This window comes from Sceloporus occidentalis, unplaced genomic scaffold (genome assembly GCF_023333645.1).
Source record: "Sceloporus occidentalis isolate IW3139 unplaced genomic scaffold, rSceOcc1.0.p SCAF_1, whole genome shotgun sequence".
NCBI classification, from domain to species: Eukaryota; Metazoa; Chordata; class Lepidosauria; order Squamata; family Phrynosomatidae; genus Sceloporus; species Sceloporus occidentalis.
Window position 1 is genome coordinate 254410343 of NW_028316981.1, and position 27892 is coordinate 254438234.

The window sequence follows — 27892 nt, forward strand, 5'->3', positions numbered from 1 at the left end:
GTCCTATCAGTCAGAGCAATATGCTGTGCAAGGGTCTTTTATGCTGTGGCACCCCAGTTATGGAACATCTTACCCTTGGAGGCCTGATTGGCACCAAGAGTGCTGCTGTTTAAGCACCAAGTAAAATATGGTTGTTTATGAAAGCTTTTGAGCCCTAAATGATTTCACAAAACTATCTCTTGCACATTGTTTTAATTCATTTAATCCAGTGGCTCTCAAACAGTGGAGCAAGACCCCTCATGGGTGTGTAAGAGTTGTTCAAGGAGTGTGTGAGATTTGGAGGCCCTGATTTCCACGTACACACACACACACACACACACACACACACTCCCCTCCTCCTCTTAAATTTTTCTTGCTATGTGACTTTGTCACACACCAATTCTCATACACACTCAGTAATGTTCTTTTTCTGACTCTCTCCCTCAGATACATTCATTCACACAGTCCACCACACAAATTCTATGTCTCTCTCATGCACGCATGCACACACATTCAGTTATACTCTTCATCACTTTTTTCATACTTGAATATGCACTTGTGTATACTTGCATATTCACAAGAGAATGAATGTTTGTGTGACTGTGTGTGGAAGAGTAAATGAGTATGTATATAAGCGAAAGAAAGAATGAAAGAACATGACTCAGTGTGTACATATCTGTGAGCACTGGTGTATGTGAGTGTGGCTGTGTGAGAGACAGTATGTGTAAAAGTTATAGTCAGCCTTCCATACCCATGGATTTTTTTATCCACAGATTCAAGCATTCACGATTTGAAAATATTATGTAAACAGACATAAACACCTACATGAAGATGATAAAGCCAATGAAAAATTAAAAAATTTGTTAAGGCAGGTAGTACTAATTGGCACATTTAAAACCTAAAGTGAAAAGCATTTTATTTATTCAGACGGAAATTATTCCCAGTGCTAGGTATTATACCCCAAATTCCACTGACCTTCTCCAGGTATGAAATTTAGATCTGTCAGAGACTTTTTAAAAGGATAATAAAAATTCTGAAAGCTCTGAATCTAAGATCCCGAATAGCTGCTTACACAGACAGTTTACCATTTATTTTTTCATGTTGAATCATAGTGAGAGATAAACTGTTGATACTTTGTGGTGGAGTTACTAAGTACAGGAGCATTAAGGTGAGATACATATCATTTTAACCTGACATGAAGAATATTTGAAGTTTCATTGTTTTGGGGGAAGAAATCTTTAAGATTTTCATATTTACGCCTTTTGACAGTTTAGAACCTGTCAGTTTGATTTCTGAAACTATGGTGCTACATCTTGAGCAGAGAACCAACCAAGAGAATAGAGATACTCTTTAATGTAATTTATGCCTCAGTGGCAGTCAACAATCTAGTCTAGTTGTACATAACGGAGAAACTGCAGCAATTTAAGGAAGCAATCTGACATCTGTCTGTGGGCTACTTCAGCTATTACAACAGCTTTGATACAATATACTGAGGCTTTCTCAAAAACATCTGGCAAAGATTGCCCTGTTATTTTGAACAGCATATAGGTTCATGTAACAACCTTAAGTATGTCTTTTGCTGAAATTCCAATCACACAGCAACCACACTGTCTCCATTGCTCTGAAACCAGAGTGCAGGATGTGGGGCCCTCCAGATATTGGACTTCAACTCCCATCAGTACTAGCCAACGCAGACAAGGATGGGAGATGAAGGGATTTGCATCCAACTCCCTCTGGAAAGCCACATATTCCCCACCTCTGCTTTAAAAGCACAGTGCACTACTTCTGCTCTATCTTCGGTGGGTCTTTAATTTTTACAAAAAAAGTACTTACTTGTTAACCATGCCAGCCCAATCATTTTGGTAAGAAGTCATATTTAACAGTGCTAAAATTAAACAAATATTGATGCCAATATGACATCTTTCAAAGCACTAATGCTCCCAGCCATGCTTCAAAGTCATTTATGTGAACAGAGTGATGTCATACAGGTAACATGAAAATAATGTCAACATGCAAATCATTTGGGTATTCCAACCATATCACATCATCTGAATTTGGCTTATTAGGTAGTCATTATCATTAGAATAAATATTTTCTTCTTCTCTACATCTTCTGACTTATATAAAGGACAAGGGGAAGAGGCAAAGCTGAATAACTTTTTCTTGCAGTTTGGAAAAAGGTGAGAACAAATAGGAATCTCTTCCAAGCAACACAACTTTGCCTTTGATATGCAGAATTCACTGTGCGAATATGTTTCAGAAATCCACTCCCTAGTCCCTGCCCATCTTTTCCATAAAACCTTTGGTCTAGCCCAAAGATATTGCCTAATGTCTTACATTAATGACACTCTGAGATCTCAATCAAAGAATTATATATTTTATTTTTTATTTTATCAACATTTCTGCTATTTGCATCATGAACAGTGGAAAGAATGAACTTTACTTGTAAAATTCATCATTATTATTTATTATTAATTCTTTTGAGAGAAAAATATTCACAGCAAGGCAAGTCTATTTTTATATAGTCAAGATTATATTGCAAAGAGTTTGTGTTTATTAAGAGCATTTGTCGTAAGTTTTTTTCACATCTCAGCATAGGTATAGAAATGTTATCCACACAAGATAACAACCTGGCAGGTATCTCTAGTATATGGTAATTTACTTGTTTATATCAAGAGCCTCTGAGTCAAAAGAACATGTGAACAGAGAGAGCTGCCTCTGATGAATAATCATATGGAGTCTGAAACACTGTCTGAGCGCCCCATCCCTCCCACAGTAGTGACCCTGGCCCAGGCAGCATCAGAGTAGAACATACAGTGGCTCTGGAAACAAAATTAGATTATATGATATTTTTACTTGCCAATGACTGTCCAAGGGAGAGTTGTGAATATCAAACCCACACCTCTTCACTCATTCAAAGTGAAAGGGTCACTGCTTCCATTCTGAAACAGATGGCTAGCATGAAAAGAAGCTGTCAGACCCTGGAATGACAAGGCAATGTTATTGGCATACATTTACTCTGATTCAGAGGAAAACTGTGACACAGTGTTGGTGTGTGGTCTCAGAATTATTCCCATACCCATTACCACTTAGAGTTACAAACATGTACCATGTTGCCATGAGCCCAGCCTTCATAACAGAATCCTCCTGCCATATCATGAGTTGGTTTCCTGTTAGTGCATAACTTGAGAAAACTACATATGCAATTCAGCACATCCGCACCAACTATGGACTTGCCATCTGCAGATCTGAGCTTCCGCGGACAGCAAGCCCCAGCTTTTTCAATGGGCCAGCATGCACGCCCTCCCACCAAAAAGAACAAGACTTAAGGTTCTGTGTTTTTTGCTATCCACAGGGGGTCCATAACAGATCCCCTGTGGATAGCAAGGGAAAACTGTACTTTGATGTATGCAAGTGCAAAGCAATATCACTATCTTCCTCTTTTATTCTTGTGGGGGGAAACAGTGTCCTTTACATTCATGGTGATGTGAATGGGGAATGTGAAGCCAGAACATTTCCGCATTGTGCAAGGCTATGCTATTATACTCTAGGGTGAGCAGCAGGTCTCTTTCTCTTGACAACCCCCTGCCATCATCTCCCACAACTCACTTCTTGGGATCCCTCAAATCTCCAGAACAGATTTTGGGAGTGTGGGTACATGCAGGGAGAAGGGAAAGATCATTTTTCAATGGTGTCCATTCTACTGGCAAATGTTATCAACTTAACCATGTATGGCATATAGGAGGGCACTTAAGAGTAAGAGTTCTTCATTTTATAAGGAGTGAATTTAAAACCTAGGAATTACAAAGAACCACCTAAAAAATAATATTGTGGATGTTGCTCATTCCAGCAACAACCACAACTTCCAACCTTATAATGGTACACATGTTAGTGGAAATCCATAACATATGGAACTATGATTTGTCTTCTTTCCTTGGAAGAAGATAAAATTTCCTGCTAGGAAGGGGCAGAAAGCACAGATATAGAAGACAGATAGAACTGTTTTCCCTGCTGTGCAGTCTTCACATTTAAAGCTGTTGTCATCAGGTATAATGAAGTGGGTGAGATAAGCATTTTCTGAAGACCGGATCCTGTAGTCAGGCTTGAAAAGAGCTTACCATTTATGCTTTTCAGTGACTGAGTACAACAGACTGGGAAAAAAAGAGTTCCCAAGCTGGCGGGTGGGGGATAATCTTAGCTTATACAAACTAAATTGGCATATTTCTATATCAAGTACAATTAATGTTTAATGTTAGTTTCTATGCATAGCATGTTTCAATTGAAAAAAGACTTGACTGAGAGCAATATGATTACATGTCTATCAGGCTGTTAAGAAGCAAAGTTTTAAAATTCTTTTGGAAAAATAATATACAATGTAACTTCAACTTCAAACTTGTCATTTGTTCCAGTATCTTTTAATGTTACTGAAATTAAAAACTGTCAAGAAAATTTTGTAAAATAAATTCACTTAAACAATAATGAATTAACACAGAATTAATATCACTTATTCATTCAGTGTCAAGCTAACATTTCCATATGGTCTTAATATAGTGAATTTTATTTATTTATTTATTTATTTGAGAAAAGAACGGGAGCAACACCCTTTCTACAGGCTTCAGGAGAACCAGGATAAACACAATTTTACAAAAAGTATATTTCACAGATTCTTACTCAAACTCACAAGCAGAAAAGGTGACCTCCTCCTTGGGTCAATTCTTGTTCTGAAGAAAGGCTGAAAGAAGACTTTGCAATCCTACACTGAAAAATGAGGGTGACCAAAATGCCCCCAGATATAATTTTTCATCCATCCAAAATTAGGGCCAAGGGAGTAACAATGGTTGAGTATAGTCCCACAGGGGACCAGTGTGCCCCTATAACACTCTGCAGTTGCCCCACCCTGATCAAGCTCAAAATGTCAGAATTCTCTAAAACTTTTATGTGATAACATACAACTACAAGTAGATTTAGCAAACTAATCTCATGGTCCATTTTGTCAGCAAATACTGTATATACTCATGTATAAGTCTAGAAATTTAGGTTAAAAAATTGACCCCAAAAAACTGATTCAACTTATCCATGGGTCAATGTAAGAACTGTGTCTTAACTCTTATTTAAAAGAAGGCACCATCTCCTGATGAAAAGCAGTATTGACCCCCTCTACTCTCTCATCCATCCAACCTTAAGAGTAAGCACAAAGATATGTCTTCTGGAATTTTATAAGTTCTTTGACATTGTTTTGCTTTGCTTCATCCTTTAGATTGTTTGCTATATGCCCCTAAATTTTAACCTCGACTTATCCACGGGCCGTAGCAAAATCCATAATTTTGGCCCCAAAACTTGTCCTCGACTTATACATGAGATCAGCTTATAGTCAAGTATATATGGTATTTTTTTTTGTATGGAAAACATTTCAAGAAAGTTGTTTACGATTCAGCCCTATGGTTTTTGGAAGGATGTCCACAGGGATCATAACGATGAAATGGATCACCCTCTCATCCACAGAAAGAGGGAGTGATTTGTGGCCAGACATGGAGATCTGCTTACAGAGGCTTCCCCTTGTGTATGTACATACTGCCCATCCTCATCCAGCAGTAGTTCACCACAAAAAAGTGTGCAAGTCCATTCTCAATCATTTAGAATCAATCCAAAACCTTTCCATTCTAACATTCCCCAAAGTGAAAGTAATCTAGCCCTGAATACGGTATACTTATTTTTCTTCTCCATCCCGCCACCCATACACACACACTTCTGTCCTGCTAACAAAAACTCAGCAGTGGTTCTCATTTGGTATTTCCTCTGCCATCAATCTTCCCTCTCTTTCCAATTTCTCTGTTAATTAACAAGCATTAAGAATAAAAATGTTTGCTCCATTGATTACCTCTCTGCAATCTTCCAGCATAAGAGTAAACTGGTCCACAAGGACTGGTGCTATCTAGCCATTCCTAGATAGTTACAAATAGGTTCAAAATATTATAAAATTAATAAATGTATGTTCACTGGAAAGCAGTATCACTTCAGGATATGTATGCCGCCTCTGCGCACTTATCTGGAAGTTAAGTCTAACTACACTGTGAGACTTAACTTCCAAGTTAAGATGCAAGTGACTATGTTCTAAGATGCGTTTATGATTAAAAGAAATACTGATGCACAAAATAATAAATTAAACAGTAAGAGGGGCTAAGATAAACATAACTACCGGTAAAAGAAAATATCTGAGATCTAGATAGATTAGATGTTTATCATAATGATTTTTATCACAATCACCTAGGGTTTTTTTTCCCCTCCCAGTTTTGAAACATTTTCCACAAATGAAGCACCCACTGGAACTAGTGCTTAATCCAATTTACTACAAGATAAAATTATCCTTTACTATAAATGGAGCATTCAGGAAATGGCGATAAAATATAACCCCAAACAAAATTGAATATTTATTTTATCATGTTTACGAGTACTAGACTAGATTATATGTGAATTAACCAAAATCTTTGTTCATCAGTTCATAATCATCACTTAACTTTAGGCAGCAACATTTCTTTCCCAGTCACAATACTATAATGCAAAATATTCCATGAAGGCCAACTAAGAGCCCTGGCATAACCACACAAATATTTAAACTAGAACAATCATTTTAACCAGTTAGCATGCACTATTCAATTCATCCATTCCCTTATTTCTGCTTCGTTTCATAGCTTTAGATCAATAATAGGATTTTAATTTTTTTTCAACCAAAATATCTTTTAAACTCTATAAGTATTTTTTCCAGCAGCACAATAGCTCTGACAATAATATGTGTGCAATTGTAGGATAATTTTAAGGCTGTGAGAATTAGCATCTCAGTGGAGAGTCTCCAGTGCAGAGAATGAGGCAAAAGTCACCACAATTTAGGTCATGATTAAGCAAATTTCTCCTCCTATAATCCACATGAACAATGGCCACCATTACCACCCAGGCCACAACTCACATAACAAGTTTGTGGGACACTGACCACAATGATAATCATTTCCTCCATGTTAGGGAAAATAAAGGAGGAAGGAAATGATGGGTGGGGGTTAAAATGAAATGAGAGTACTAGATTTGTTTTCTGTTTAAGTATTCAACATTTCTAACTAAACAAAATGTACTGCATCCAGTTACACATTTCAGTCTCTTCCCATGGACAAAAGATGCTAAATTTAATGTTCAAGCATAAAAGCGCATACATAAAAGCTATCAAAACATATGTTATCAGTAATTTCCTGCATCAGCTATAAGAATTCAGTTCTACTGCTCTAATCCAAAAGGATGAGAGGTTTTCTTACTATATGCTTGATAATGGTTTCCATTTACAAAGAGACAAGCTGCCTTCAAAGCTGAACAACAGACTGTCTTTCCACAGTGGAAAAGTCTGTGGCTAAGGCAGCACACAAACCTCCAGGATGTGCACACTGCTCTTTGCTATGTGCATACACCACTTTTTTGGTTTCCATCTGGGAACAATAAGCAAGTGGTCTTACACTTCATTTTTTTCTTTTCTTTTTTTCCCAATGACTCTAGCTTCTTATGAGGGTGGGGTACAAGCTAATAAAAAGTCCCAAGCAATGCAGTGTGTTGGGGATCCTTAAACCAGGGCAACGATGTTCAGTAACGATGTTCCTATTATAAACACATTTCACACTGTAAAATGTTTTCCCCAGACATCAATTTAGAATACCCAAATAAAATTATTTCTATGAAAAAAAGTAAGTTTTATTTGTGTATTGATTAAAAGAACACTGAAGTGAGTCAAATCTTATACTATCTATAGTATTGTTGTAGCCAGATTAGAAAGGTAAACACTGTTTCCCACATCTACTAGCTTCATCGTTGATTCAACAATGTGATTTGAAAAGGCATTTAACATATCAGCAAAATAGATACTTGAAAGATCTCTACTGCCCTCTGGTGAGTAACAGCAAAGCACATTTAGATCAGTGAATATTCAGATCTACATTTCTGGTGAATGCTTTGTTCGGCTAGGAAAAAACCAGTATAGAGCCAGAGATACAAGAGAGCAAATAGTGAGTTTAATTAGAGGAAGAAAAGCAGAAATATTTTCATCACACCTAGAATCAAATTTTCATTTACTCCTCAAAAAAACTATTATAATCAAATCAAAGTAACCATGTGTTTCCTGACAGAATATACTTTACAAAAAGCTTTCATACTATACATTTGGTTCAGTTGTTTTGTAAGCATTCAAGTTGCAGTGTGATATGTATTCACTGTATCTGCAAATAACATACTGATCAATTTAGTAAATAAAAATTTAAATTGCATCTTCAAAGAAAGGATTGTGTGAATACAACATTATAGGTACACTGGTACAAATATTTTGGCTGGCTTTCTCAGTCATGCAAAATTTGTACCTGCCATCAACCATGTCCTACTCTCAGGGAAGAAAACAGATCTAGCTGAAGATATCCTGTTGAAGACCAAGCTGCCTGTGCCCAAGAACCTCTGTTTTAGCACAATGCTCCTTTCCATCATGGTTATTAGATCCTCAGAGGAGTTTCTGAATCCATAGCTTTCCCAGATGTCTAGATTATGATAGTGGTCAGATGTAAAAATAAAAATACTGCAACTTCTTCTCTCATGACACAGCCCAGAGGCTATTCTACAGTAGGGAATTGTAAGTAGAGCTTCATAACTCCCAATAAGCATCCAAACATAGTAGCACTTTGGCTGCATCTGCACTACAGAAATAATCCAGGCTAACACCACTTTAACTAACATGGCTCCAGCTTATGAAATTCTGAGATCTGTAGTTTGTTGTGGCTCCAGAGCTCTCCATAAAAAGTTAAATATCTAACAAAACTGAAAATCCCAGAATTCCATAGCACTATGTTATGGCAGTTAAAGTGGTGGCAACCTAGATTATTTCTGCAATGCAGATGCAGCCTTTGCCTCATAGTGACTCTTCACCATTTCTTCCCACAAGTCACACAAAAAAAGTTACTCTTTATTTATCACTTGTCCACTGTCAATATTGTGCTCTAGGTATACACCAATGTTGGCTTTATGTCTTAGACCTTATATAACTTCAAATCTAAATATGTAATACTTAGATATTGAATTCAACTGTACTCTTTAAGTACAAAGACACTCTTAACTGAGCTCTCTGTGAGTCAAATTCAAACATTAAATTTACATAAAACTTTGTTCTTGATGACTTCCTCATAACTATAGAACTTCTTTTCCTAAAAGAGCTTTCAAAGGCCTTGGACCATTACAGACCTCCGAGAAGCGGCGGTCTGCCGCTGCCGCCACCGGTTGCAGTGTCCAGGAACCACAGCAGCCAAATGGCGCGGTTCCCGGACGCTGCAGAGAAGGAGCGTGAAAATTGCGCTCCTTCCTGGGCCCCGGAAGAGACGCCACAAGGCGCTAGTCGTGCACTCGTGGTGTCACTTCCGGGGTGCAACGTGCGGACGCAGAGCGTCCACTACGTCAAGATGGTGGCGGCTGTGTGGAACAGCCACCGCCATTTGTTACGGACTTAGTCCATGGTAGGATTAGGGGCGTCTGGAAGAGACGCCCCTTTCTAACCCTAGCACGGACTGAGTCCGTTCTAGGGTGCCCGTGTGTAAAGGGCCCTTATCTAACATCTCTCAGAAGCTCTGCAATACTGCAGAGAAATTTCTCAGTGCTTGGAGTCTCTAAGGGATTCCCAGTTTAGAAGTGCATAGAGCCTTCATACATCTAGGAGGCTCCTCTGAGTCAGATTGTTCTTCTTGTTGTAAAAATGAGCAATACACAGAGCTTCCATGAATACAGAAATTCTTTGTCTCAGACAGTCTTTCATCTAGTAAGAACACAGACTAAAGGCTAAGCATCTTTGCTCACATTTGGATGATCCAAAGGAAGAGAAGAACATTGGGCTCTCCAGAACATTTGGGGGGAAAAGAAGTGTTTGCCACACAAGATTCATGAAGTCTATCGCCTTCAGCAGGAGAATGTTATCTTAGTAGCAAATAACCCCAAAGGCTGTGTAAAACTTGTTTCTTACAAATAATATCTGAAAATTAATTCCAAAATCTGTATTTATATAATATCCTTATTAGTACTTCATTTTTGTGACCTTGAAGTTGACCTAATAAAAGTATTGCACTAACAGAAGGATTTTGGATTTTTTTCTGATGGCCAGCATGGCTGTCATTACTTCTTGTCTGAAAACTGATGCAAACCTGTTCAGCAGCCACATCACAACAGTGACTTTAAGAAAAGGATGTGGCCGAAGCATCTTACCTTTGAATCTTCATTGGTTATTCCGAGTTCTAAAACAGCTTTAGGAGATTTTTGTTTTGCTTGGGTGGACTGAGCCATCTGAAGGTTAAGCTGCCATCCAACTGAATCAAGCTTTAAAACACAACAGCACATTAAAATAAGATGTACCAGAAGTCTAAATACAGCAAAATAATATCTTAGTTTTCCAACCTGTTTATGGGGTGGGAGGTGGACTGGTGTGAACAAATATTCCCCAGACTAGGGACAGCTAAAAAGTAGGATCTCTGTAAACTGTTGTACTGAGGATGGGGCAAGCTTGTTTTCTGTTGCTCCAGAGAATAGGACCTAGAACAATGGTGCAAACTACAGGAAAGGTGATTACACATCAACATTAAGAAGAACTTCCTGACAGTGAGAACTGTTCAACAGTGAAAGTCACTCCCTTGGAGTGTGATGGAGGTTTTTAAACAGGCTGGATGTCCATCTGTCAGGGACACTTTGATTCTGTGTTCCTACCTGGCCGGGGGTTGGACTGGATGGCCCTTGCAATCTCTTACAATTCTATGATTCAGACGTTATCCATCTTCCCACTGATTTAACAACAACCATGTTAAATAGCAAATGCCATCACAGAACATCACCAAAGTCATCAGGATAAATTACAGTACAATCATGTTTAAAGTACATTACTGCAATGAAACCCATGGATATTTCATTGTGTAGCTGTTAGATCCCACAAGATATTAACTACAACAGCCTCAAAAGAAGTGTTTGTGCTAAAAAAAAGTTAATCCTTAAAAATTAGCAACAAAAATACATGGCATGCTGACTTTTCAGCTTTTCAAAGTTACCCATGAGGTTTAACTAGTATTCTTCTCCAAATGTACCAAAATACAATATTAAAGCAATGTTACACATTGTATTTACAGTAGAATTTGCCACAATTTTTGAGAAAAATATTTCTGAGAAAGGAGCATAACAAGATACTTGTCTCTTCCAGAATTTTCTATTATTGCTAAAGCTATTATTATTATCCACCTTTTCCCTGTTCAATACTCAAAGCAGCTTGCAAGATTTAAAACAAATATAATTTAAAAATTCATAACATACAAAAGTTAAAAAGTAAAACTATAAAAACACTGAACCAGCTGAAGACAAAAACCACGAAAAAGAAAAAGAAAAAAACCCAGAAAATCCAGCATATTGTGCAAGGCCTATTCCTCTTTAGTAACCAACCCTCAAAGACATCCAGAAACAAAAAATGGCTTCACCTTCCTGTGGAAAAAATAGTAAGGAGGATACCACTCTAACCTTTGGGAAAGGAATTCGAGAGCCTGGGAGCAGCCACTGAGAAGCCTGTGTTCCCACCAGATGTATATGTGAGTGTGGTGGGACAGAAAGGACTTCCATATAAGCTCTCAAAACACAGATAGGTTCATATGGGACCCATATAAGACATTATAGGTCATAATGAGCACATGAAGTGTGCCCAGAAACAACAGCAGCCAGTAGAGCTGTTACAACAAAGAAGGTGTATTTCAAAGGCAGACCCATGTAGAGAACATTTGCTGTTGATATTGTTCAGTGCCTTCAAGTCATTTTCAGTTTATAGTGTCCCTAAGGTGAACCTATCATGGGTTTTCTTGGTAAAGTTTGTTCAAAAGAGATTTACCTTTGCTCTCCTCTAAGGCCGAGAGATTGTGATTTGCCCAAAGTCATCCAGTGAGTTTCCATAGCTGAGCACAAAACTGAACCCTTGTCTCCAGATTCGTAATCCAATACCAAAGCACTACACCACAGTGGTTCCTCATAAAGCATGTCAGAGTAATCCAAATGGGATGTTAACTAAGGCATGTGTCACCGTGGCAGATGAGTCTCAAGGGCACTCTGTTGTTGTGTGCTTGCAAGTAGTTTCAATTTATGGTGAACCTATCATGGGGTTTTCTTGGTAAGTTTTGTTCAGAGGTTTGCCTTTGCCTTCCTCTGAGGCCGAGTGTGACTTCAAACCCTGATTTGATCTAATGCTCAAACTACTACACCATGCTGGTTCTCCAAGGACACGTCTCACACAAGTGTTCTTATGTGTTATTACTTACTTCTTTCTTAGTGTTGCAAAAATTTATAATATATGGAATATTGTAAAGTTTAGAAAGGAACTGTGTGGGAAAAGATAGAAGATTCCATATACTCACTGGAATATCAGCCATTACTTAGAAAACTTTCACTATATGAAGAAAAATCAGGTCAGTACCAGCCTATCATATTCTTTTGTAGTGCTGCAATACCTATTTTCCAATGGAGAACTATACTCCTAGGAAAGGTTTGGTACTATAAAAGAACTTGCATCCGTGTCTGAACAGGGAGCAGTTTTTAATGTCCATATTGTTCCATAATTCTATTTTTATCAAATATTTGAAAACCACGTTATTTATAAATATTTTCTTTTATACATCTCATTTGTTTAGATGTGTGACTTCCACAAATGAAAACCAAACAGGAGCACCATATGGTCTGTCAAGTTGAATGTTGTACATCAGAATGATATTTAAAACACAAAAGAAAGATTTCTGGATTTATAATTTTTAGTGAAAAAAATCCCACTCCTGTTTGCTGGGTGGGGGATAAGGCTTTCTATTAATGTACTGAAGTCAGGTTCTCTGTGCTAGGAGTAGAACGGTCTCTGCTGGAAAATACTGCTCAACAAAGCATTCTCTCCACAACCCTTCCTCCATTTGCCACTTGAACAATGGAGCTTTAGAAAATAAGGGTTTCTGGCCTGGCTTTACCTTCACATGCTGTCTCTCTTGAACTTTCCCCAGTTGTTCCATCACCAACTGAAATGGATAATCATCAGTGTGTTCATGCATCAAAGCAAACAGAACATGTGACCAGAGAATCTTTCAGATGAGTCTGTAGCCACATAAGTCTCCTTCTTCTTTTTCTCTACCAAGATGGTGGGTGCCAGCCCTCGAGCTGCTTCTTTGCTAGAAACTTTTCGCTAGTTACTAAGGGTGTAGGCAAAGAATATATATATATTCCTAGTGCTCATTTAAATGTAACTAATAAAGTTTTTACTTAAGTAATTTGCATACTGTCTATTTGCTTTATTTTGCTAGAATTACTCTCAAAGAGACCAGCCAGTCTTAATCTTCTCCGCCCCCCCCCCCCCAATAAAAAGATGACAACGCTCCAGGAATCTACTCTTACTCCAACAGTCTCCAATGCAGATGAGGACATAATAGATGGAATGATTCTTTGAGCAAAGCATCTATACACAGACAAGAGCGCTCCATAATTATTTTTCCATCTTTCTTTTTTCTTCCAGTGATCTTAAAGACTGCTGCAATTCTGATATATAATTGCCAAATGCAGGATATTTTTAATAAGTGACTTACACTCTGAAATAGATTTCTATTCGTTCACAAGTATAAGCTCAGAGTGACACTGTTGAATACATAGATAGGTGCTAATTACAAAGCTGCCATGCAGAATATTATTTCATCTATCTCAGTACTGTCTAAATCAAGGGTGGGGAATTTTGGAGGCCAAACTCCCAGCCACTTCCACTCCCCTAGAACCCTCTGAGAGCTGATATCATGGGGTCCTCACCAAAAGAACAATCAGGAGCAAGTACAAAGAAACCCTCATAACCATCTTCACTTTGTACAAGCTTTCCCCATTTGCGAAAAGTCCTGCAGAATGATGCCAGCTCACTGACTAAAAGGATTGGCTGGATGAATGTTCCTCTCCTCCCCTCCTCAGATGAGGTCATTTTGTTTCTCTTTTACCTTCCCTCTGAAGAAGAAGGGAACAGACCTGAACACAGACTTATGGCTATGCATCAGGCACTCTTCCATTAGGGCACACTTCTCTCATCCAGGGATGAAATGCTTAATGGAGTTCCCAGGACTTCAGGCACAGGACTTTGTCCTGAGTTCCCACATGATGGACGGGCCAGTTTGGTAGGCCAAAAATTGCCCATGGATTAGAGATTCCCCATCACTATTCTACACTTACTGGCCCTAAGAGGCTTTCAAGCAAATGTCTATTCCAATCCTATGTAGAGATGCCATGAACTGAAACTGGGAACCTGCATACAGAGCACACATTCTACAGCCCTTTCCCATGTACATCAAGGAAGTACAAATATCCAACCATCAAATCAGCTACTCTTTCCAACAGGCAGTCATTCCAAGCTACAAAAATATATATAAATCTTTTTGTGTGATGTAAGCACTTACACACATTTTCAACACACAGCAACCTTGGAAGACAAACTTCACCAAGTCTGCTACCTTTTCAATCACACCTTGCCTACTGCAATGCTCTGATGCATTTATACCACGTAATATGGCAATTTAAGAAACAGTTCCCTTTACCATAATATTTTCTTTGTAACATGCTTATGTCACATTTGTATTGAGAACAAAAACAAATGTCAAGTTTTAGATTTAATTTGTAGTTGTTGGTTTTTTTAAAAAAATCAGAAACACAGAAGTAATTGAACAATCTCACAAACTATACTGTAGTTCACTGGGGTTAACAAGCAAAGGAAAAGGCAAGTAACCTTTTCATAGATTGAACAGTCTTACTTTCCCATTCAATTCAGGTGGAATTCCATCCCCCACCCACATTTCTAGAAGTATAGCTATGCTTTCAGAATCTTTGATTAATGTACCATACCCTGCCAGGGGCTTCTGAGTGGCTTACCAATTTATTTTATTGAAAGGAAGATTGAATATAATAGAGTCCATCCAATTCTGACTGCTTAGAGTACATGATATATGGCCATAATAAAATGGGACAAAGTATGTAGGCACGGAAAGTGGATTACTTAAGACATGCTGAGAATTAAGATTTAAGCCTAAAGTTATTTTATATGGATCTCTTTTGTAAGATGATAAACAGCTATTGTTACCTGGACTAAATTATTTACCAAGAACAAGTTCTAAGGTTACTTTTTTAAAAGCATAATGATAAAGTTTGATTTGATATTGTTTCCCTGAAACCTGAACTACCTGATAGTGGGAAGCTTTAAGTATTAGCTACTGTAGTAGAGTGAAGAATCCCCATATACCAAATACTAAAGTTTTCAAAGCACGAGCACACACATGCTCAGGATCTCTTCAACAGTTAAGCTATTCTAAGTACACACTTTTGCATAAGAGCACAAGTGCCTAGCTAGATCAACCCAAGGACAGTATTCTTTGGAAGAATTCCAACTGGCAGATGCTATGCAGTCCAGCCAAAATTGGCCAACAGCGCACTTTTTGCAAGACCCCTCAGTAAGACACAAGGCTCTTTTCTGAGGGCATAATATAACCCAGCTGTTTTTAAATAAAAGATACTTTAAAATGCAGCACCCTAAAATGTATTTGAGGCACGATGAAGGAGATTGTCCCTTTTATGTTAACTTATATAAAGTCATAAAGATAAGTGACTGGAGAAGTGACAAAAATATACCCTTTCCTGCTTCTAAAGTTCTATCCTATGAACCATTTTCATTATAGTAGTGCACATAATATTTTCTTTTATTTAGAAAAGAATGGCCTGTTACCTCTGTAATAAACTCACCAAGCAGTGTTGCGCAGCAGCTAAGAGACTGAGCTTCAAATCAGATTGCCCCTAGTTCAAATCTCATCTCTTCCATGAACTTACCAAATGGCATTATTAGGCTCTCGCTATGCAATATGAGAAATCGTAGTAATGGTTTATCTTACAGAGTTGTTAGGACTGCAGCTGGATAACGCATGAGAAGCTTTTAAAACTAAAACTACTGCACAAATGTTAAATATCACTGTTATCAGATGGCTAATGCAATGAAAAAAACTATCTACACAATTTAAAAAAGAAAGGGAAAGACGAGAAGTGAGGGAAAGAACAAAGGGAGAAAAATAACACACATCAACATTTACATTTCACAAAAAAATACAATTTAAAGTATACCCTCCTGAACTTTCACACTCTATTTCAAGTCTTAAGTGCTGCAGTTTGCTGGGGCCAGTTCAATCCTCAAACAGTGTTGAGAGCAGTCATGGGAAATTCAATTCATCAGAACCTGTGCTATCTAGAAATTAAAGAATCCTGCAATTTCACTTTGTATATGGATAGCCATACTTCACCCAGCAACATTCTTTAATTGGTTACTAGGCTGAAATACAGATTCAGCCCAGCTCCCCAAACTGATCTGGTACAATGTTGGCTTGAGGTCAGCAAATATTATACATGGAAAGCAAAAGTGAATTTCATGTATGCCTTTTGTTGTTGTTGTTAAATACTGAGGAGGAGGGGGAATTCATAACTATGGCTCAGTGGCATCTAACAATGGCATCACTAGGGGGTGCGGGGAGTACAGAGCACACCAGGAGACACCCCAGAAGAAGGGTGACACCCAGTTGGTCCCTCCTCCTGCTATGCCCCTCCTAGCTTCACCAAGTCAGCGGAAGCACCTTTCCCAGCTTTGCTGCAGTGGAGGAGGCCTCCTCAAAAGGAGGCCTCTGATGCCACAGCAAAGGAAAGGGCTGAGCAGAGCACGCCTTACCTGGCTTTGTTGCAACAGCTAAGACCTCCTCATGAGAAGACCTCCACTGCCACAGTAAAGGAAATGCCCTTTTGGCCTTCACTGCCCTCCCTGGCAGCTCACCCCCCCTCCCCGGCTGCACTGAGGGACACTAGGGGTGGGAATGCTACTGGGAAGGAGGGGGAATCCATTGGGGGGAATAATCCCTCCTCACAATTATCTCAATGGAAGCACACAGAAAGAAGGAAGCAGCTGCTGGTATGAATGTTTGCTTTCATGACTGAGAAGTCACATTAACAGAAGTTTCTTTTCTCTTGTTCCCAATTAGGGAAACATAAATCAAGAAATCTGCATGTGATTTGAATCCCTGTAATCAGGTGTGTGTTTTTGCATGGAGGGGATGAAACATGGAGTGAAGAGAATGGAGCAAAATGACAGGTTACATTGTGCATTCAAAAATGAACTTAGCGTGATTTATAACTGTGTTAAAATTGTCTCTGAAGTAAAGAGAAAGGTGACAAAAACCAACATCATTTTAACACTGGAAATCCAGCTAAGAGAGGAAGATATGCACCATTAAGCATTAAGGCATGAGGATCTTTTTACTGTCAGTGGCTGTTAGGTCTGAAAGAGCACACTGCCAGAAACAATACTGGAAGCTACAAACCATCTGCTCTCCAACAAACTTGGCTCATTCTAAGCAAAAGGACTCTTCTCAAAGCCAAGTTGGCCTTCCAAAGAACTTGTCTTACTTACCCCATTTTTGTAAGTGCTGAATGTTTCTTATGCCATTAGGCTAATCAGTTAGAATTCCTGACAAAGTATTTTTGTACCATGCCTATACAGGCACGTACACATGTACATTTTGTGGAGTATATAGAATGGGCTGAGAATTGTGTGACTCTCAAGATGTTGTTAGGCTCCAACTCCCATGAGCCCTAGCCAGCACAGCCAATGGTGAAGAATGCAGGGAGTTTCAGTCCAACAACATCTGGAAGGCTTCATGTTTCCCATTCCTTACACAGATGAACAGTTACACCTGTAACTTGCAACATACAAACAGTTACATGTTCTTGCTGATGTGCCAACCAGTCCTGTCCTCTCCTAAGATACTCCATTTCAATCCTCCATGGGGCTTCTCTCTTAAGTTTCCTCAGGGAGGGAACGTTTTTCAAATTTTGGAACCTCCCCCCAAGTCTACTGATACCTCTGTCTTACATGGATGGTGCTGTTTTGACTACACAAGGATATGATCTGAGGGAATCAGTATGCTATTGGTATACAGCTGTCTTCCCCAACCTGCTGCCCTCCAGATGTGCACTACAACCTTACACAAGAACCAGAAGAGCTACAACTGATCTGTGTAAGTCTCTCCCAATCAGATAGATCCAGCTTCAAGATAACACTACTACTCAGAGCAGTCACAGCAACCCTGATGGCTGCTGAACATAAAAAGACCCACACAACATCCCAAACCAGAAATAACTTGGGTTTCCTAGTGCTAGTACCGATGCAAGCGGAAAAGGTTTGGGGACTACAACCTTAGAATTCACTACAAAATAAGAAGGGGTGGTCCACATAGAGGCAATCCCCTGCTACTTTCAAAGTCTGAAGAACAGCAACAGAACATGGCCAGATTTCATGTAGCTAACTTTTGTGGATTTTTACTCAGTGTCAAGCTAACTCAGATCAACTGGTAAGAAGTATTTTTTTTTTCTTTTGCCAGCATTTAAAAAACAGGATTGGGCAGGGGCGGGAGGAAAGGAAGAGCCATCTTTTGCAAGAAATAAATACTTGCCTTCAGAACAAAGACTTGCTGACACAATAGTATTACAACTACTGAAATGTAATGAAAAATGAAAAGACAGCAACCAGAAGCTAAGGCATGGTAATAACTCTCATATTGATCTCCCTCATAATGAACTATCAGATCAACAATACCAGTCCCTTGTGATGTCATCACTAGACCTGAGCGTGACAGGAAATAAATTTTCGTATCTGTTTCTAAATTAGACTGTGGCATATATCTAGAGCTACTTCTAATAGTTCTGCCACTTCTAGCATTAGCAGTGTCTATAATCAAGCTTTTAATGTGAACATTCAGGCTTTGAAATTTCTTCCAATTAATTTTAGAACAGCTAATAAGCACATGTTTTTTTTTTCCAAAAAGAAAAGAACTGATGAGCAGAGATTTTCTGTTAGCTACAGGTGCAGCAGCTGTCTGTAAACAATAACTGACACTGCCAAATCCCTCCAACTTCATCACTCATAGATGTAATAATGAGTGAAAATGTACACTGTGGATTTACTGTACAAATGTACATCTTCCTGGACATTATGACAACATAGCTACACATTCAGGAAGATTGCAGATCCTGTGTCAAAATCTACCAAGTGAAAAGGTACATGCTGAAATACTCCAGAGGCCATGTATGAGACTGAGTCCTACATGCCTTGGAATACCCCTTCTCAAATAGCTCTCTGTCCCCAGACTATATGTTAAGACAGACCAAGAATTCCTTTCACATTACACAATTGCAATGCTATATTCTACTAACACTGCCACACAACATCCTACGGAGTCCAGAAATCTGCAACTTAAGGAACGATATTTGCAATTCTCAGCCAGAGAGCTCCAGTAACTCACTGAACTACAAATGTCAGGATCCACAGGATGGAACAATGGAAGTTAAAGTGGTATAATTGGGCTATAACTGTGCAGCATGAAAAGGCCCTGGCCTTTGATGGATCTCTACTTATTGCCTCCAAGCCACTTCTCATAATCTCCTCATACACTCTTCTCTCAGCTCCATGTTTCCAACTTCTGAACTCCCATCCTTTAGGATCCTATCTTGATGCCATTCAGACCTACACTCTTCTTTGGTGTACCAACTTCCCTTCCTCTCCTTCTCCTCTGACTTGTGTTTCATCTCCACAGCTGAGTCAATGGCAAAGAGCTGGTTGACCACTTGCCAGCACCTCTCATACAAACATGTGGAAAGCATGGAGGATGCAATTAAGACCACATGCATTTGGAAGTGTCATCTGTGCAAACAAATGTCATATTATCATTGGTGACTTCACAATATTTTGTCATACTTCTTGAGATGGTCCAACCTCGTTCCCTTAGGAAACAGCCCTCTCCAACTGCTTGAGAAGGCTTCTTCTACTTTCTCCTCAGTCCTAGACCCTGCTATTGAAGGAGACACGTTTTCTGTCACAGTAGCACTTCCAAGTGCATGAGGTCTTATTGCTTCCCCCATGTTTGTGTGGGAGATGCTGGCAAGTAGTCAACCAGCTCTTTGCCAATGACTCAGCTGGGTAGATGAGGCACAAGTGCCCTTCAACCATCTGGGCCAGGAGAGTTGATCCATGCAGAGCTTCTCCCTCAAGCCTACTACATAAACAGGATTTTTAGACAATTTACCTAGGTAATGCATCCTATAAAAGGTACACAAGGATAGATAACTTTGTAAAGTGTGCCATTAAAGCAGCTTTCATTTTGCTTACACCTTTCCAAGCTTAACCCATTTATCATCTTAATTATACTTTTAACTATAGAGTCGCTCTTTTTTATGGCCCCAGGTTTTTAGTACAGCCTAACTTCTCCCACCACACTTAGACATTCATCTCATGTGTACATTTAATTATACATGAACAAAAACCATAAACATTCAATGCAGTGACAGCCAATTAAAATGAGATGAGGCATAGTAGAGAATAAAGTTATCTGCAATAAAACAGAAACTATTGGTTGGTTCATGTTTCATGAAGAAATCTGATGCCCAGTTCTCCATCCTCTGCTTTTGCTTCTCACTTCCAATTATGGCAAACTATGGTTTGTCATGGCATATTCACCCAGAACTGGCTTGCTGTATGACCATCAAACAAGGTTTAGTGCGACATACATGTGATGGAACATATTTATACAAAGCCTTGGGGTCACATGTATTTCCATTCTTCCTTTCCTTTTGCAGAACTCAGAAAAAGAATTCCACTGCATCTAGTTTCACTTTTCATGAAATGGCTGGCTTGCCATTGTTTCTGGACTGAAGATGATTTAACTGTTCAACTTGAAAATCTGGTCAATTTTGAAAACACCAGAACTTATTAACAGAATCAAAATAGTCTCATCATACACAGTATCCATGGCCAGTGGCTTCCCCCAACATAAATAAATACAAGAGTCTGTTACTTCACCCACCCAGTTAACAACACTGCAGGGTCCAACTACGAGGGAGTATCATAATGTTTTAATTATCACCCAGAAGTTATTATGGTATATTGATGGAATTTTATCAGTTTCATCATTGGTCCCTAAGTGTATGATATTGAGAAAATCAGCTCATTGTGTCCTGTATTTTTTGTACAGGTTGTGCCAGAAGTGACTAAAGTGTAAGATGGAGAAGACTGAGGCTCGCAGTATGATAAAGTTCCTGCATTTGAAGGGTAATAGTGCCTAGAAAATTCATGATGAGATGGTGGTAGTTTATGGAAACGATTGCCCATCTTATGACACTACTGTGAGTAGGAGAAGGAATTTCAAAACCGGTCATATGTCCCTCACAGACGAACCAAGACCTGGAAGACAATCACTGATCGACAATGCAGCCACAGTGACGAAAGTGGAGTTTTTAATCCTGGAAGACAGACAAGCAACCATACAAATGATCATGAATGAAACTGGTCTCAGTTATGGTAGTATGTGGAAAATTATTCATGATGAACTGCACATGGCTAAGATATCTGCACACTGGGTTCCATATTTGCTAACCCCTTTCCAGAAACAAACATGGCGCAACTTTTCAAGGCAGATGTTGACACTGTTGGAACAGGATGAAGAGGATTTTTTTGGTTGTCTGGTAACCATGGATGAATCTTAGAGCTATCAGTATGATCCAGAGACCAAAACCATGAGCATGGTGTGGAAGCATGCTGAAACCCATCCCCTCAAAAAGGCAAAGGTGCAAAAGTCAGCAGGGAAGGTCATGCTGTCACTTTTTGGGACCACCATGGAATCATTCTCATAGATTACCTTGCAAAGGGACAAACCACCACTGGCACATACTACAGCAATCTTCTGTACAAGTTGATAGATGCTCTGAAAAAGCAACACCACAGTATGCTCTCCAGAAGCATTCATATCCTAGCTGACAATGAACCAGCTTACTCATCTCAAGTTGCAGTTAACAGAGCAAGGGCATGTGGCTTAGGGATCTTGCAGAATCCATCTTATTTTCCCAACCTCGCACCAACTGACTTTTTCTTCTTCCAAAAAATGAAAAATCCGTTGCGGGGTTGCTGATTGACAATACAGATGACGTCATTCATGAAGTGGAAGAGTGGTTTAAGGTGCAATCTGCAGCCTTCTACAATAATGGTATTTGTGGGGTAAAGAAACGCTGGGGAACATGTGTAAATCTGGATGGTGACTATGTAGAGAAATGTTAGTAACTACAAATGAAAACAAACTTTCTGTCATTTTTTTAAAGGTGGTAATTAAAACTTTATGATACCCCCTCAATGGTAAGTACCATACAATTCAAGAGGCTAACACTTCCTCATGGAGGCCACTCTTCAGAACCTAAGCCTCCAACAAGTACATTAGTACTATGCATTTGGTTCCTTCACTAGGTAGGGACTCTCCCCTGGTCCTTCAGCACTGCACAAGCCCATTTGACATCCTACTACTATTGATTCTCAATGGCCAGATGGAGCACCTGTTCAAGTCCCTTTCTCCTCCTTGTTCAGCTTTATTGCTTCAAGGCTTGCACTGAAGAGGATCTGCCTTTTCGGCCAACTCCTACTAATGATTCTCATCCCATGCCACTCTACCCCTGCCTTCTCCCAAGGGAGTTGTGCTGAATTTCTCTCAGCACCTTTTCATTCCTACAGACCTTTCCCAGCTGCCAGGGACTTCAGACCAACTCAGCCTCGTCCTCTTTTAACTGGTGTACCTTTCAGCCTCAAGCTGCACTGTTACCAGATTGATACCTTTCCCTACTCATTCCCTGCTCCAGCCAAGTGGAAAAGGCTTTATCTTATGGCCAGTACAGTGCTTGGTCTGACCCCATGCCTCTCCTCCATCACACTGTTACTGTTCTCTTCTCCCTCTTCACTGTCATTTGGTATCCTCCCTAGCTTGCTTGTCTCCCCCCTTTTAAACTCCCTGCTGTCTCTCCATCCTGTCTCCTCAACCTCAGAAGCTCCTTCTCCAGCCAGGCCAGGATGCAAGTGGTATCACCTAGTTTCTTCTTCCCCAGGCATTGCCACTCCCTCTGGTCTACCGCCAGTCTATTCCTCCTTGCCACTGCCACTCAAGTAAGTGCCCTGATGAGGGAGGTTCTCTGTGATCTGCCACTACACAGAGTTAAGGGACATATTTTTGACCCAAGAAATGTCTCAGAGGCCACATCCTAGCAGTGAGCAGTGAAAAAGACATGAAACAGGGTCAAAGCAAGGTGGGTGAGCTGGGATGAACATGCGAAGCATAAATCCATTTTAGACACATCTCTCAAATCACAGATCCATGTTATACACATTTCATCAAGAATGAACTTCAGGGAAACTACATTCTAGACTTCAGAGCACAGGTCCAAAACACACTGCAGAAACAATCCAGTTTGAGACCACTTTAACTGCCCTGGCTCAGTGCTAGGGAATCCTGGGAACTATAGTTTATATTATGGCACCACAAAATTACAGGTCCCGGAATTCCCTAGCACTGAGCCAGGGCAGTTAAAGTGGTCTCAAACTGGATTATTTCTGCAGTGTGTTTTGGACCATAGCTATCCTTTCAGCTTTCTGGCCTTTAAGCAGCCTCTTAGCCATTTATCAGAAGTAAGGGCAGAAGTATGTGGACTAGAAGAGGAACTATGACAGTCCCTATCCAAGCTGATAGCTGGATGCTCTCCTTCACTGCTACACAATATAGGGTTTTTTTTCGGGGGGGGGGGGGGTATCAAAATGTTTGAAACTCCAAGTTCATTCATGTGCATATGTATACAGACACAGTTAACAAAGCCTCTGAAAAGAGGCTTCTTTTGACAAGGTATTTTTATCGCCACCCAGTCTTTTTCTTCCTTGTCCTCTGTCTAGTTGCAAAGTCTTAGTAGCATTAGCACTGGGAGGATGGTGAAGGAGGGATGGAGAAACAAAGACACAGTGTTATTTTGCAGCAGTGTTTCTGCGGTAATCAATGCAATAAAGCTTCATTGAGAAAGAGTGGGAGTTTAGCTGAACCTACTGTAGCGATGTGAATCTGCCTACAGCAGACAAAGTCAGCAGTAGCTGCCTCCAAAATTTCTTACTAAATGTGCACAGGCAGCAAAATTGAGAGAAAAGGAGAGAGAAGAAGTTTCCTCACTAGCTACCCCCCATTTGGGGACCTAAATGGAAGTCATAAGGAAAATGAAGGCAGGTGAAAGAAGAAGAAAAAAATCCCTGGATGACTTTCTGAAGAAGCCATTAAGTGTTCCGTAAAAGGTTCAAAAATTTTTTGTTTACCAATGCAAGATTTGCCTAACCTGGCTAGTTCAAGAGTGTATTATTTGTTTTCAATTAAAAAAAATGTGCTGAAATACATTGAACTGCTCTTTTAAAAGAGTTTAATTTATCATTATTTCCATGCTATTTATGCCTCTGATACCAAAGTTTTTATTAGACAAATCATGACCAGGAACACATCTACTTTTGTTAACTGAAGTGTACCTGTATATGCAAATATGTGACAGCACTGTTAGGATACTAATAAAATACCAAATTTCAAAATCCAAATTGCAATAATATTTTTATTAGGCCAACCCAAAAGGAGATGAAATGTTAGTGCAAAAGCTTTCAAAACCAAAACCAAGGTAAAGATTTTTCCCCCCTTGAAGGATTAGCCACACAAGTATGATTCTGTCAATTTGAATGGTAATGATCCAACACCAAAATTCATCTCAGCCTTAACAGTGTGGAGATTACAAGGGGAACCCACCACTGTCTTTCAACAAAGCAGCATGCAGCGCAATACACACCAGATAAAGACTGACATGACAGGGTTTTGTTGTGGTTTTTTTTTTTTTTTTTGGGGGGGGGGGGAGTTGTCATCTTTTGTATTGCCAAAATATGGACTAAATTCTGCTGCCCTGCTTTCACTCCCTCTCTTGTTCTGAGTGAACTGGGGCCACTGGGGCTGTTCCTGAACAGCTTACAGTCTGCCCTCCCCATATGTGGGGGATCCATTCCAGAACACCACCACCACCCCTGCGTATGGGGAAAAGAGCGCATGCTCAAGCCCCATAAGAAACAATGGGGTGCGTGCTCACGGCGGCGTATGGGGTGCACAGCGCGAGTACACGCCCCATTATTTCTGCCTGGGCTTGCCTTCCATGTGAGCTCAAAGTCGCGGATGGCAAGCCCGCCTGTATACTGATACTACATACTCTTCCTCACATACTATTTAAAGATAATATGTAGAACACTTAAACACAATTAATCTTGCAATTATTCCCCGCATGTTTTCTAACCTCTTTGCAGGATGAAGAAAAGTTCATTTTGAAAACTAGCAGTGAGATTTTATGCCTTTTTGACTGGCCTAATAAACCAGTCCAAAAACACACTGTAAACATAACCCAGTTTGAGACTGCTTTAACTGTGCAGACTCAATGCTAGAGAATTCTTGGTACTGTGGTTTTGTGAGACATTTAACCTTCTCTGTCAGAGAGTTCTGCTGCCACAACAAACTACAAACCCCAGGATTCCACGACAGTTAAACCAGTGGCAAACTGAATTGTTTCTGTAATGTGTTTTGGACATGTGTGACCTTGGGCAAGTCATATGCTCTCAGTCTCAGGGGAAGGTAAAGGCAAATCTCTTCTGAACAAATATTGTCAAGAATACCCCAAGATAGGTTTGTCTGAGGGTCACCATAAGTCAGAAACAGTTTGAAGGCACACAACAACTATAAGCATTAAGGACTAATAAATAAACTTCTACTTTGTCAAAATAAATTATATTTTGGCATGTACCTAGTACTTGGTAAATTTTATGCTTATTTATTGTTGACTTAAATCCATCCTCCTCTTCTTTCCCAATGAAAAGTACTGCATATATTGCTCACTTCATGTATTGTATAAAATTTAGTTATAATTACCTTATGAGGTGACAAAATCCTCTGCCTGAACTTTTCCACCACCTCTGGACCTCCAGCAGCCCATACAGTAGTGAACACCTCTACTTTATGAGGATCCAAGTTGGAATGCTCTAGCTGTTGTTTCAGAATGCTTGGCTTCAAATTGTGATATACAGCCTATTTAAAAAAAAAGCATTGGAAATACTTTCATATATTTTCTAATACAGCTTTTAGGAAAGCATATCATGCTACCTAATATATACAAAACAAAATGTGGAAGGCAGAACATTTACAATGCCAATCAAAGCACTCATTTGCCTGGAATAAAACAAAGTTTCCTGAATCAAAATACTGAGGCCTAATATACTACTCCTGCAACAGAGAAGCTATCTTTAAGTTCTTCTGTACCAGATCATGAAATACTTATTTGTTGCACTACAAATGGATTGTTTGAAAACTGTACCATTAAAATATGTTATGTAATGTCAGCCTTATAATGTCACAGCTGGAGAGAGTCAGTGCAACTTACTTCTAGTTAGACATATTTTCTATTTCTGATTTTCCTTCCTATATTACTTCCAGATTTGAAAAGAGAGAGAAAGTGTGGAGGAATTGTTTTAGAGGAAAATGGCACCCCTTGTTTAGGACTGTTTGCAATGGCAGTTACTATCAGTTACTTGACAGCAATCCCAAGTGTTTTTAAGGCCATGAGGGTTCCCTAAACAATTCTGCTCTACAACTGAAGCTCTTCTGTTAACTACTGACATACATTAACTTTGAATAAGGAAGAAAAGAAGTCAAGTTTCCACAACATGTGACTGATGTAGTAATGTACAGTCAGCCCTCGGTATCAACAGGAATCCATTCCGGATCCTCCTATGGATACCAAAATCCGCAGATGCTCAAGTCCCATTGTCTTCAATGGTGGCGCAGCCACACCACCACTGGGGACAATGGGACTTTGCCCCCCCAGCCGCCAGAATCCCATCTTGCTGTTCTCACCATGGCGAATGGCAGGGGACCGCCTCCTCCTCCTCTTCTCTCCAAAACCTCTTTCTCCTCCTCTTCCCTCCGCTGCTGTTCCCTCCACCTCCTCCATCTTTTCCTGCCACTGCCATCTCCTCCTCTTCCTCCTCCTCCTCTGCAGCCCCCTCCCCATGAGCTTGCCATCCACGGATGCTAGAATCCGTGGATATGGAGGACCTACTGTATATTTCTCCTGATGTTATAAATTAGAATTAAATATGTATCAATCTACTAAAATTATAATACTTAAAAAAAGAAGGTACCTGTTCCAAAATGAATGTTATGGTTTCGAGGACTAAATGGAGATCTTGCTTTTCTACTAAGAATGCAGCTTGAAGCTTTTCTTCTTCTTCTACTGTGAAAGTACTTTCAGCCTGAATTTTTTTTAAAAAAAAACACCACTTTAGTTTACCCCAAAAAAGAAAGTATTTATTACATGCAAATATTTATTGTTTTATTGCTTTCCAACGGTACCATAAAAATGACACCCAAGGCAGCTAAAAACAATACAAAACAAGCACACAACATATACTTAGAAGATATCAAAACATAATGCAAATAAAAACATACCAGTAAAAGAGCTAGCTGCCACAATAAAAATTCCTTATTGTATTCAGAGTTAATTATGGAATGATCATATCTTCACTTTATTTATATTCTCTTTTTTATTTGTTTTAATAAACCTGGTATCCACATTATGTGTAAATAATTTTCCAAGTTAAAGTTTTACTGGCAAGAGTTCTACAAGAATAGTCATTACAGTTGGCCCTAGCCTTACGCGGGGATCCGTTCCGGATCCCTCCGCGTAAGGCGAATTCCGCCTATGCTCAAGCCCCATTGGAAACAATGGGGCTTGTGCATGGCGGTGCGGCGGCGCGCAGGGCGCAACGGGAGCATGCACCCATTCAATTGAATGGGACGCGCCGTCCCTTCCGCCCCGCGCCTTGAGCACGTAAGCTCAAGTCCGTGTAAAGTGCGCCCACGTATGACGTGGGCGCGCTTTATAAAACCCTC

The 27892-nt window shown here is 39.6% G+C and overlaps 1 protein-coding gene across 6 annotated transcripts in view; it reads right to left on the reverse strand.

The window, feature by feature from the left end:
* COMMD10 (COMM domain containing 10) overlaps positions 1-27892 on the reverse strand; it is a 110546-nt gene that overhangs the window by 76049 nt on the left and 6605 nt on the right. For 4 of the 6 annotated variants that reach the window (XM_089512351.1, XM_089512331.1, XM_089512369.1 and 1 more), the window contains exons 3-5: positions 27142-27252; positions 25874-26029; positions 10239-10349 (exon numbers count right to left, since the gene is read on the reverse strand). In XM_089512351.1, coding sequence (XP_089368477.1) covers positions 10239-10349; positions 25874-26029; positions 27142-27252 — 378 coding nt within the window. Of the gene's footprint in view, positions 1-2838; positions 2960-10238; positions 10350-25873; positions 26030-27141; positions 27253-27892 lie in introns of all 6 variants that reach the window. The other 2 variants (XM_089512342.1, XM_089512379.1) reach the window with 2 other exon arrangements.